General features: G+C 36.1%; 1 protein-coding gene across 1 annotated transcript; it reads right to left on the reverse strand.

Moving 5' to 3' along the window:
- Nucleotides 1–568: 568 nt before the first annotated feature.
- On the reverse strand, nucleotides 569–11,898 carry LOC138698806 (uncharacterized). The gene is made up of 2 exons (XM_069825031.1): nucleotides 11,459–11,898; nucleotides 569–2,176 (listed from the first exon to the last, which is right to left on the reverse strand). The coding sequence occupies exons 1-2, from the start codon at nucleotides 11,808–11,810 to the stop codon at nucleotides 1,254–1,256; spliced, it is 1,275 nt and encodes a 424-aa protein (XP_069681132.1). The 5' UTR covers nucleotides 11,811–11,898; the 3' UTR covers nucleotides 569–1,253.
- Nucleotides 11,899–13,284: the final 1,386 nt, after the last annotated feature.

A 13,284-nucleotide genomic window follows, 5' to 3' on the forward strand; every position in this document is an offset into this window, starting at 1 on the left:
TTATATAATGAATAAAACCGCCTGAAGAGTTGAGTTTGTGAAAAAAATTTTACTACTCTACTATATTTTGATAAAATACCGTAAAAGTAATAATCAAACTGGAAATCCTAATATCGTATTTCCCTGTAACATAAATGGATACACTACTTTTCTCTCCTCCTATAGCTAATAAAATGATTTGTTTACATATTTCACTAGTAACACCAAACTCCTGTAATGGAAGGGGGTGGCAGTGTTTCCGAGTATAGCAAGGTTAATGTTAAAAATGTTGGTAAAAATAAAGTGATGTCCCTGTATATATCTGTACGAAGTAACTATGGAGTCAACACAATTTTAGCTTCAGAATACTAGCCAAAGAAATGGTACTTCTGAATAGTTATTTTTATTTCGAATATTATTTTACCCTTTAATAATAATAATAATAATAATAATAATAATAATAATAATAATAATAATAATAATAATAATAATAATAATAATAATCCGTAGCGCTACAGCCCACGAAGGGCCAAGACTGACCAGCCGGCTACTGGTCTCACGACCATATACCGAAGCAGAGTGGACGATCATCCAACCAGAATGGAGGTGTCGTGTGGTTAGCACGATGAGCCCCCAGCCGTTATAGCTGGTTTGCTTAACCGGATTTCGCTACCTATCGTAGCTCCCCAAGTGCATCACGATGCTGGGTGGGAACCGGTCCCATACACTGGCCGAAATTTTATGAGAAAATTTCTTTTCCCATGAGGACTCGAACCAGCGCGCATTCCGTAACGCGAGTCCTAGGTAGGATGCCTCAGACCACGACGCCACGGCGCGGGACCAAAACTAAATAAAAAGGGTATTTTACAAACAATTTCAAATTAGTGAAACTCTGAAAATATTGGTAATAGGACCCATTTTTATATTACAATTTTTGCTCAAATTGTCTGTGGAAATAAACTCCGTAAGTGGCGGTACTCTCCGTGAATCACCCTGTATATTCTTTGAGCAAAGTTCATAAAAATGAAGAGTTTCACTGAATCTACAGGAACTTTTGTTGTGTAAAAATAAATTAGTTATTAAATATAATTAAATTAATTGAGAAATAAATATAGAATTACACAATTATGGAGGTGTAAACATAAATAAAATCTTAAACGTTAATCAGAGATTAAGTAACTGCAAGATTGTACCCATCATTCGGAAACATCGGAAGTGAACTCTGTCACACGCTCTCTGCCAAACCTCGTTGCTCAGTGTTCTGTAGTTGAACGCTACGCACGATTCATTTTCCGTCTGATCACCCACGCATCCACGTGCTCCCCTTCGACCTCATCGAGTCTTCGACGTCCAGCACTGTAGCCTCTGTCGTGATCTTGCCCTCGATGTGCGTCGAAGTCAGTCATATAGTGACGCTTCACCAGTCTCGGTCCGCCTCTGCTGCCCAGTGCATTTTGTGTTTCTGAGCTCTCCTCTTCGGCGCTGCTAGTGAAGTCTTCATGCCGGTCATTATCCACAATCGCAGTCTCTGCGCTGTCATGCGTATAAATTTCCTGTTGAGGCGTAACGGGTCCATTGTCTCCGTGATTCGTGGCGCCTTGGAAGGGAATAGTCTGCCCGGAGCTTCTTTCTCGAGCCTCAATCTTTGCGCCCCAGTTTCTCACCACATCTCCTTCACTCGGATAATAATACGAAGCCGTGTCTTCAACACCGATGCCCTCAGTACGGTCACTTGTAGAGATCTGATCCACTGCCTTCAAGGATTTAGACTTTCTAACACCGTTCTGTTCCGGTTTGCTTTCGTTCACTTCCATACCGAAATTCATCGTGTCATTCTTAGCCTCCTCAGTAAGATCCGCTTTCTTCTCATCTTCAACAGTTGGATTCCAGAAGTCTTGATCCCCTAGCTGTCTCCCCCGTATGATGTAAGTCATCCTCTGATTGGCGTGTTGTGCTCCGCCACCCCCGTAATAAGCCCCCTGGTCGTGGTGACCATGTGACATCCCACCGTCTGCGCCGGAGAAAAGTTTCCTGAGTCCCACAATGCCGATAATAAGGAGAGCTGTTTTGCTGGCCATTAAGGCCATCGTGCCGATAAACGCTAGTTTGCTTAACACTATCGGAATCATGCTGCCAAATTTGAGTACAACTCCCATTAGCAAAGGCAACAGCATCTTCTTGTTCAGTTGGTAAGTTCCTGCAAAAAATAAAACATATAAATGAATGAAGAAAACCAATTGCATTAAGGGGGATGTTAGGTGAAATTTCTATTTTCTACAATTTTTAAGATGGAGATTTCATATTTTGTACACTTCATTCTCTTCCTATAAGTATTCTTACATATGATCCGTTCAGAGCAGAAGTGGTGTAAGTCAAAATCGGGTAACGAAGTTTAAAGTAAACATTCTGTAAAATACAGCGCAAAGTAGCAATCAATATGTCCTTCGTGCTATCCACTGACTACTAATAGTTCAAATAAATTGAATATTACCTGCTACTTTGCGGTGTTATGTTACAGAATGTTCACTTTAACCCTCATTACTCATTTTTGACTTACACCACTTCTGCTCTCAACTGCTCATATAATTTTCATTATGATCAGGTGGTTCTTCAAATATTTGAAATTAAAGAAAAATTGCATATATTCAAACTCTATCTCTAGTTACAAGGTTTTCAGTTTTATACATGATTCTTTTTTTTACAACATCTGTGATATGATTAGAAAGAATCTTAGGCCTAAATTTACATCTATATATGGAAGTACTTTTTTAATATATGCAACTTCAAAATTTAAATTTTAGTGTTCACTGCATAAGATTACGTTTTATTTTTTTAATTTCGAAAGTATTTAGTTTATAAAAAAAGCTATTGAATTTTGTTAACAACAATATAGGCTATAGAACATTCAGTTCCCAGCATCAAAATTGTGAGAGATTTTACACTTTGAACATGATTAAATTTTCCGAAAAGAAAGTGTGAGAAAACAGATTGCAAAGTTTGCATGCCATTCAAATTCAAGAGTAGGCCTACAGCCATTTACGTGGCTAACGAGAAAGACAGGCTATTGCGCGACGTCACATTCTTAGTCCTAACATGGCCAACATTGAACAAGTTTGTAAATGTACAGTAGTGGCAAAAAAACCGGACCCTTGTAGCAGAAACAAAAGAATCCTGTGTGGTAATTTCAATAGGGATAGTGAAGCCAGAGGTATGTACTGCTATTTAATGTAAAAATACGCAGTTATCTTTGCCGAATAGAGGTAGAAATGTGATATTGATGCAAGATGAAAATAAAACTCTCAAAGTTTTTTTCTTCTGTAAGTTTGAGGTACTGAAGGAAACAAAAGACGGTAGGAATCGAACAAATACAATAAATTTCATTGTTACAATTAATTTTACAAGATGGATGTGTTTTGTGACTAGCAAAATTTGAATCTGTGGCTCTGAAATCAGCTACAAGGGTCGGTCCGGTTTATTTTGCTTTTGCCACTACTGTACGTTTAACATGAGTTTGTTTTTTTTTTTTTTAGAACTTTGAACATTTATTTATATTAGGCGACTGTCAAGATGGCCATGACTAGACAATGATAACCACGTGACTCAGAATCGTGCCGAAGCCTGTCTTTCTCGTTAGTCACGAGCCATTTAGATAATATGACGTAATTGTTGTATTTTCAAGCACCGCAAGGCACTGGCATTTGCTAAACATATGAATAAGATATTGTCCAAACAATAAATACTTTCAATTTGCTTATACTGTATATAAAAATGCGGTAAACTATAGGGGAGAGTTGGGTAGTATCGGACATTGGGTAATATCGGACAATGAGTTTCTTTCATTTATCACCAGATGATAGTACCTGAATGAAATGGTTACGTTTCTGTAATGTCGCATACAGAAACGTAACCATGTCATTCAGGTACTACCATCTGGTGGTAGATGAAAAAAACGCACTGTCCGATATTACCCGATGTCCGATACTACCCAACTCTCCCCTAAAATATCCTTATTATCAGCAATTAATATTCTTAGGATCAAAAAGACTCCAGTTAAGTAATATGAAAGTCTAGAGCAGATAAGTTGCGAGGATTAACTTGTCTTTCATTTCATAATTAATTTCTACATCAAACCCTTACCATGGATGAATAGCCTATATAATAGGATGCGAAACTTACTGAGTTTCCCGTAACACATACTAGAGGCACTGTTGTAGAAATTGATCTTGCTGCCACATGTTGAGGGGGGAGGGGCGTTATTACAGCTAGCAGCGCACCAAGTAACGAAAAGAGTAATTACTCCATGCATTTAGCAGCGCACCTGGTGACGAAAATGTTAAACTGTGCACAAAGTATTTCCTCCCACCCTCATCGATATTCAAAACTAACCCAATTTAAAATAAAACATTTACATTTTTATTCCTCATAGCATCTTCTACTGAAAATTCTTACCGGAGTCAACAGGAAGATGAAAGAGACGATCTATTTTGCACTACCCAATTAAAATATAATCAGACAGAGACAAAAAATAAAGCAAAAGGCTAGATAATTGGGATTGTATTCTTTGGGTATTTATTGTACAGCGCAATGGAAAAGTCTGCAAGAACTACTTAGATAGTTCAATTTATTATATTACTATTACTTTACAATACATTCAACAACACTATTTCTACAACGTCCATAAACGTCATTGTTTAACATACACTGCTTATATACACATATCACTTTATGTTCACTTATTAGCAAGTTTGTGTCTGTTTCTGTCTGTCATCTCGGCTCCTCGAGCAATATCTCGAACGGATAAATAGAGAACTCTGGGTAATGTACCCAACACGTAGTTCTAATGTTCACCACCTACGACGTTGGACGCTGATCATCTTATTTCAGCCCCCAGCCGCCAGATGGTGCTGACCGCAGTTTCGCATCCTATTATATATTTATCAATGTCCTTACTATTCAACACGGATCCACTAACATAAAGCCCTGCGGATGTATCACCGACACAGCCTACCCCAATTCATTTTTATTCGATCCGAGTGGAAAGCTCCTTAGGTGACAAGGCTGCATCAATTCAGCAACTCTTGATACATTTCTGCTTTGGTGGCTTCAATTAAGTGCTACACGGATATGGTACTTGTCACCCAGTTAGGCTGCTCACAAAGCGTGTCTTCGCTCTCTTTAGCAGTCGTTATCTTCCTCAGGATTGCGTGAATTCTTCTTATTCGGAAAGAAAGCGAAACAACGGTTAAGGTTTTCTTCACGCACTTTATTACAAGATATAAAAAAATTATCATCTGCTTAGATAAGAGAAGTAACGACCGTGTGACCTAATTCACTTTCCAACGTGATGTTCTTTATATAGTAGGAAGCTGTGTACGTTACAGGAAACGGTGATTTTTTTTTGAAAAGATAATTAGTCTGCAAATGCGCGGTGATGTCCGTAAAAATGGTGATTACGTACAACTTCATACTAAAGCATGAGTCAATGTACAATTTGTACACACATCAAAGAAGCGTGTATCACATAATAATTGTACCACGAAACAGAACATGATGTCAATAAAAAGCTGGTAATTTCACATGCCATCCAAAGGAAACATAATCTTACTTTACTTACTCATTTAGGCTTTTAAAGGGTTAGGTACGGCTTACAGCAGTAAAATTTTGAAAATGTTCAACGTCTTGTATCTTGTACAAAAATGAAAATTAGTAGGGTAAGGTTGAGGGTAAGGTTCCGTATATCGCACCACTTTAGCATTTATAATTTTTATTGAACAATACAATTTTTATTTTCTGCATTCCTTTACAGAAATACATTCCCAGAACATTTACCTTTCATTTAAAAAAGAATCCTAGAATTTGATTTAATATTTTAAAAGTAGAATTACATTTTCGAAACACTTGTCAATGGTGCCATTTAGGCAACTTAGTTACCTAAATAGCACCTGCCGTTTCTTAAATCGTACCTCTTTATCTGCAGGGAACAGGATGAAGGAAAGCTTTTAATATTGGACATATTGAACAGTATTTAATATGAATAATGTAATAAATGCAAATTACAAGTTTATTGAAATTAATGAAAGAGAGTAACGCATCTTCAAATGAAATTGAAAAAATAGAGCGTAAAATTAAACTTCCTGAATGCATTTTTTATTGTTACACATTTGCCATGTGCTTCACCAGGCAGTTCAAACTATAAACTGCGTCACCTTTTCTCCACGATTATCTCGAAGCCACCTAAGAACTACTTCATGATTTAGCTGTCTGAAATGGTTTGAAGATAGAAACATCTAAAGGCTGGGCCTCTGAGTATTATGACGAGGAAGCTGAAATAGGAGCACATCATTTTCCCGAGATTATCTAGCTTCTAAATTTGTGGAAAGGTTCGTATAGGTGGACATACAGAAGCAGCACTTTTTTCTATGGCAGGTTTGAGTGGCAAATAAAATGTCTGAGCTATTCGACAAATAGTTCACTGTTGATGTAACCTGAATCAGAGCAAACAAATAACGATCCTGGAAGAATACCAGCTGATAATGTAAGATGCACTGTTTGACGTTTAAAAATTTTCATAAGTGGTACAAAATATCTGGTGCGCTTGTACAACACACACTTGTTGTATTAACGCCCTTTTCACCATTTGATATTGCACCCACCTGATGCATTCCTCGTTCAGTTAAAATTATTTTGCCTCCTTTTGTACGGTTAGAATTCCTACAATTGCTCATATCGCACCGGTGCGAATTAGACACCTACAAAGTGGTGCGAATTAAGAAACTACGTCATAAGTTATTATTTCCTTCATTCTAGCCTATATTATTTTTATTTTATTGGGTTATTTTACGACGCTGTATCAACATCTAGGTTATTTAGCGTCTGAATGATATGAAGGTGATAATGCCGGTGAAATGAGCACCGAAAGTTACCCAGCATTTGCTCGTATTTGGGTTGAGGGAAAACCCCGGAAAAAACCTCAACCAGGTAACTTGCCCCGACTGGAATTCGAACCCGGGCCACCTGGTTTCGCGGCCAGACGCGATGACCGTTACTCCACAGGTGTGGACTCTAGCCTATAATCACCACATGTTCGAAAATCATACTAAGTTAAATGTTCTTTAATATTTCTTTTAACCAATAACATCTTAAGATTATGAATTCCTTTGCATATAAATCCGTTATTTAGTTACATAATGTTAGTTAAATATACATCCACCTGAGCGATTATATTAAATACTCTATCACCACGTTGGTAGCACAAAGAAGTGGCAGAAATCAAATGACATGGTGGAAGTTCATATGGTAGATTGTAACAATACCACTAGATGCTACACTACTACAGTAACTTGTTTTAAACTAGCAGTGGTGCCATTTAGGAAGCGGTGCGATTTATGCTACTCTACCCTATGTGTAAAACACAGTCCTTCTGCTATATAAAAAAAAAATATTTTTATGATTTAAGAAAAAAAATATTTACATTTTTTTTAAATTCAGTTCACTGTGCAGTGATGAAGCGTTTCCCACATAATTAAAAAACTACCATCTTTCTGTGATGAAATTGTTTGTGTGTATTTATGCATTTCATATTTGCAATATTATACAAGATCGCTACTCTACCTTTGATAGATTGTCTGATAAAAAATAAATTCATTTAAAAAAAATGATCAAATATCAGTATTTCCTTCTAACACAAAATAAAAAAATATTGCTTATGAAGGAATGTAATTGAAAGAGCATGATATTGTAAACATGAGTTTCAGCACTAAAATAAAAGGGAGAAAACATGAAAAGTTAAAAAGTTTATAAGTTATGAGAGAAACGCTTCATCACTGCACAGTAAATTGGCATCATTTTGAATTTCTAAAAAAAAAAATATATATATATATATTTTTTTTTTTAAATCGTAAAAATATTTTTTTCATATAATGGAAGAAAAGTGTTTTACACATACCAATTTTAATTATTGTACAAGATAAAGTAATGGAGCAAAAAAATATTAAATAATTCCAAAAACGTTACTGCTGTAAGCTATACCTAACACCTTAAGGAACCCGGAGTTCATTGCCACCCTCACATAAGCCCGCCATCGGTCCCTATCCTGAGTAAGATTAATCCAGTCTCTACAATCATATCGCACCTCCCTCAAATTCATTTTAATATTATCCTCCTATTTACGTCTCGGTTTTCCCTAAGATCTTTATCCCTCCGGCCTCCCAACTAACATTTTGTATGCATTTCTGGATACGCCAATACGTGCTACATTCCCTGTTCATCTCAAAGTCTGGATTTAATGTTCCTAATTATGTGAGGTGAAGAATACAATGCTCGCGGGTCTGTGATGTGTAACTTTCTGCATTCTCCTGTAACTTGTTCCATATTAGCCCCAAATATTTTCCTAAGCACCTTATTCTCAAACCCCCTAACCTCTGTTCCTCTGTCAAAGTGAAATTCCAAGGGTTAACAACCCTTCACCGTAAGAAACAGTACGACAAAATACAACAGAAAACAAAAAAAAGAAACAATCATCATCATAAAATATGTCGTTGTATACATAGCTATACATGCCTAAATTGGTGTTTTAATTAATGAAAGAAAATATTTTGGAATATTAAATGCTATTAGGCTTAGATATAGACCTATAGGCTCTCCCTGAAACACTTTACACAATATTCAAATAGGCAACCCAAATCACGCCAGCAGGAATGGGGGAACATGCTGGTTTATCGACTTTTAATACTTAAAAGAAAATAAACCTTAATTGAATATAACTTCCATCACTCCTGGTTTTCCTTCAAAATACATCCAACTTTACGCTCGAGTGATGCGATTTTACTACAGTGTAACTTGAAGAATTCGGAACACGGTGTATATTTATTATTATTATTTTGTATAAAGTATATCTGATCAATTCATTGGGCAATGGTAAAATTAATTTATTAGCATATGCTGATGATATTGTCCTTCTAGGACAAACAGAAGATGATATCAAGAAATTTTTTAGACTCTTAGTAGAAGGAACAAGAATAACAGGGTTAAAAATTAATTCTGATAAAACTAAACACATAAATATATGACGTACCTCAAGTAATAGAGGGTCACTTATAATGGATGACTGGGAGTTACAAAAAGTTACTGAATTTAAATACTTAGGAAGTATAAGTAATGAAGCAGGTTTATTTGGAAAAGAAATTTAACATAGACTCGTTACGGCAAATAAGTGTTACTACTCCCTTCATAAATTGCTTAGTTCCAAACTACTTTCTAGATTATCAAAATTAAGATGCTATAAAACAATAAACTTACCAACTCTCCTATATTGCTGTGAAACTTGGATATTAAAAAAAAAAAACAAAAAAAAAACAACAAAATCCCTTTTTACTTTTGAGAACAAAATCTTGAGGAAGATTTTTGGTCCTATTCAAGAAAATAACACATGGAGAATTTTGAACAACCGGGAACTAAGGGATATTTATAAAGATCCGGACATAATAGTCGAAGACTACGTTGGCTTGGACACGTCCTACGGCGTTATGAAGACTCTCTTCTACGAAAAGCTTTCGACTATTCTCCAAGATGTAAGTGGCCTCTTGGTAGACCTCGTCTCCGTTGGCAGGACCAAGTACCCATTTGATAATCTTTCTACAGTGGGAGGACGACAAGAAGATGCAGAGAACAGAGACGAATGGCGATATATCGTGAATGACTCTAAAAATCTCTTAGGTTTTGAAATGCCTTAAATTGATTGATTGATTGATTGATTGATATCTGATCAAACATCGAATTTGAATTTTTATTTTTTGTTATATTGTTGTCTAGTAAACTGTTCGAGGTCAAGTTTGAACTTCATGACACCAATAAGGCATCACTCATGAGGCAACTAAGTCAGGAGATAATAGGGTAGGGTAGCCAGTTCCTCTCCCTTTCATTGCATACATAGCTGATTAGTAACATACTACGCTAATCAGATTTCAGATGTATACAAACAATTGTTCTCCCTATGATACATAACGTCAAGTGATTTACTGCGTGATAATAGACGTACATTTCCTATCAGACAGAACCTCAATGAGAGGTTAATTTTTGTTATGTAAGTTTATATTATTTATGTATTTATTAATTAATTAGATTATTGAACAGCTTTCTGTATTTTTTCTATATTTATTTATTTATTTATTCATTGATTTATTTACTTATTGGTTTATTTATTACCCTATCTCATTAAAAACACTTACATAATGTCCGGTTCTAAATTGTCTTAATTTGTGTTAAAAGTTTTATTTATTTCTGTATTTATTAACTAATTAAAATGATGAAGAGTATTCATATTATTTGAGAATTATGCATTTATTTATTTATTTATTTATTTATTTATTTATTTATTACCCTATCTCATTAAACACACTTACCTAATGTCCGGTTCCAAATTGTCTTAATTTGTGTTAAAAGTTTTATTTATTTCTGTATTTATAATAATAATAATAATAATAATAATAATAATCCGTGACGCTACAGCCCGTGAAGGGCCTAGACCGACCAGCCGGCTGCTGGCCTCACGCCTATATGCCGAAGCAGAGGTGGACGATCATCCAACCAGAATGGAGGTATAGTGTGGTTAGCACGATGATCCCCCCAGCCGTTATAGCTGGTATTCGCAGCCGGGTTTCGCTACCTATCGTAGCTCCCCAAGTGTATCACGATGCTGGGTGGGCACCGGTCCCATACACTGGCCGAAATTTCATGAGAAAATTTCTTCCCCCATGAGGACTCGAACCAGCGCGCATTCCGTAACGCGAGTCCTAGGCAGGATGCCTTAGACCACGACGCCACGGTGCGGTTCTGTATTTATTAACTAATTAAAATGTTGAAGAGTATTCATATTATTTAAGAATTATTTATTTATTTACTTATTTATTCATTTATTTATTTATTTATTTATTTATTTATTTATTTATTTATTTATTTATTTATTTATTTATTTATTTATTTATTTATTCATTTATTTACTTATTCATTGATTTATTTATTATCCTATCTCATTAAACACACTTACCTAATATCCGGTTCCAAATTGTCTTAATTTATGTTAAAAGTTTAATTTACTTCTGTATTTATTAACTACCGGTAATTAAAATGTTGAAGAGTATTCATATTATTTAAGAATTATGCATTTGTTTATTATATTTATTTAGTTAATCACTTCTTTTCTACATGCTCCTTACCACATTAGCTAGATATTGTCATATAGGCTGTTACTCACACCATTGAATGAACAACTCTACTCAGTGAAGCTTTTTATAAAAAATTAAATAGATTACATTTTTCATCCTCTTAAGAAAGTTTTGTAAATTCTGGTTAGGAAACAATAAGTCATATTCATAGTTCTATAACCACCTATCAGTAAAATATAAGAGTAACTTATGAGCTGAATTAAAGTGATAGTGACTTACATTTCAAAATCAGGAACTTCTATTAAAAAAGTACTTACGTCTTGCTGCAAGTTTTGCATCAGGCGTAGATAGGTTCAAATCGGGCACCATGTACTCCAGAGTCTTCCCAAGAAGTACGTCGTCCACCTTATCCTCCATCGTCGTTGTGTCAGATTTGTTTGGAGTTCCTCTTCCAGTTCTGTTCTGTTCGTTGCTATTTACAAAGGACAATATTTTGTACCCCACACACGCCACTGTATCCATCTTAAGGCACTGGGAGTAAAGTTCTAAAGGAATTTTCGTGTCGTTGACATCTGACGATTTTCTGGAAGTTTCTTCCGGAATTGTGGCTGGCGCTACAGTAGAGATCAGAAGTAAGGAAGTCAAAATCTCGAAGCAGAGCTTTCCCATTTCTCTTCCTTTATCTGCAAAAAATAAAGAAGGAAATGGGGGGCCGGTTGAGCCGCTGTGTTTATCTAAAAGCAAAGTTGTTTGTTGTGCCGTGTGCGAGCGCTAAATGGAGGAGGCCGCCGTTCGCGCCGCTGCTTTATGAGCCCTGCATCTAAGGTTAGGTGACCATGAAGGACAGAGGCATGCAGCGGCGTAACAGATGCTTTGAAAACCTAATTATGATAAAAATCGTGCGAAGTGTTTTTCTTAAAATTAACGACACGCGGATGTTAACATTTTAAATTGTTTTTTCCTCTGGGATTGAAGATTTTTAGAGCTTGTCGGATCTGCAGTTGACTGCAAGAAATTTATGATGGATCGACGTGTGTGCTGTCATTCCCCACCTTGTCTGTACACTCCTTCCCCTCCCACGTGTGCAGAAACCTTTGTTCTGCTTAACAATTCCGGAACACATGTGAAATCTCTACGTCTCGAATCTTCTTCAGAATCTTGGTTTCATTGCTATACGTAGCGTGTAGGTTTAACTTAGTTTTGGGAAATATTGGCCTAATAATAATAATAATAATAATAATAATAATAATAATAATAATAATAATAATAATAATAATAGTAATAATAGTAATAATAATTATAGTAATAATAACAAAAATAATGATAATCATAAAATATAGAGAAGAATCTGGAAAATATGAGCCGTCATACGAAATTAAATTACTATGTAATCAGTGGCATATTTTCATAATTATCATTAACTCACTGTAGGCCTTAGAGCCTCTTCCAGCTCCTCTGGTTTCGACGGCCAACATCTCTAACCTTCTGAGGAACAGAGAATTTGATATTTGGTGTCGTCATCCATAGAAAGGGAAAGGCGTAGTTTTATTTAAACAATATCCTAGTGCCAAAAAATGGATTTGTAAACACGAAGGACTCTCCAACAGTAAATGGCGCGATGACATTAAAATGGTTGCTGCAGTACGTGCTGTGCCGGAAAGATCTCAGGACAACCGTTGTAGGCATTGCCACAACGAGGTTGAAACTCTTGCACACGTCCTGGGATCCTGTCCGCACGGCGAAGCTCTGCGAAACGCTAGACACCACCAAGTACGATGAATTATAGCCACTGCCCTTAAAGATGCCGATTACAACATCTTTGAAGAAGTACATGGTCTCTCCGTCACTGGCAGTACACGGCGCATAGATATAATAGCTTTCAAGGGATCTACAATATCTGAATTCATAATTGATCCCACTGTGCGTTTCGAAACGAATGAGGAACAGCCAGCAGAAGTGGATAAGGGAAAAAAGAATATCTACAATCCTACCATTCCATATTACCTCCAAAAGTACCAGCGAGAAGAGCTTGAAGTAATCGGACTTCTGGTTGGAGCAAGAGGTACCGCTACTCTCTTCATGAAAGATGTGTTTAAGAGGCTTGGAATACCTACATCTATTATTCCGATTGTAACTTTAGCTG

This window comes from Periplaneta americana, chromosome 4 (genome assembly GCF_040183065.1).
Source record: "Periplaneta americana isolate PAMFEO1 chromosome 4, P.americana_PAMFEO1_priV1, whole genome shotgun sequence".
NCBI lineage: Eukaryota > Metazoa > Arthropoda > Insecta > Blattodea > Blattidae > Periplaneta > Periplaneta americana.

Excerpts from the sequence above, each read along its gene's own strand:
- LOC138698806 (XM_069825031.1), bottom strand. The coding sequence starts at position 11,810 with ATGGGAAAGCTCTGCTTCGAGATTTTGACTTCCTTACTTCTGATCTCT. Across the intron at positions 2,177-11,458 it reads TGCAAAACTTGCAGCAAGAC|GAACTTACCAACTGAACAAG; the intron begins GTAAGTACTTTT and ends TATTTTTTGCAG.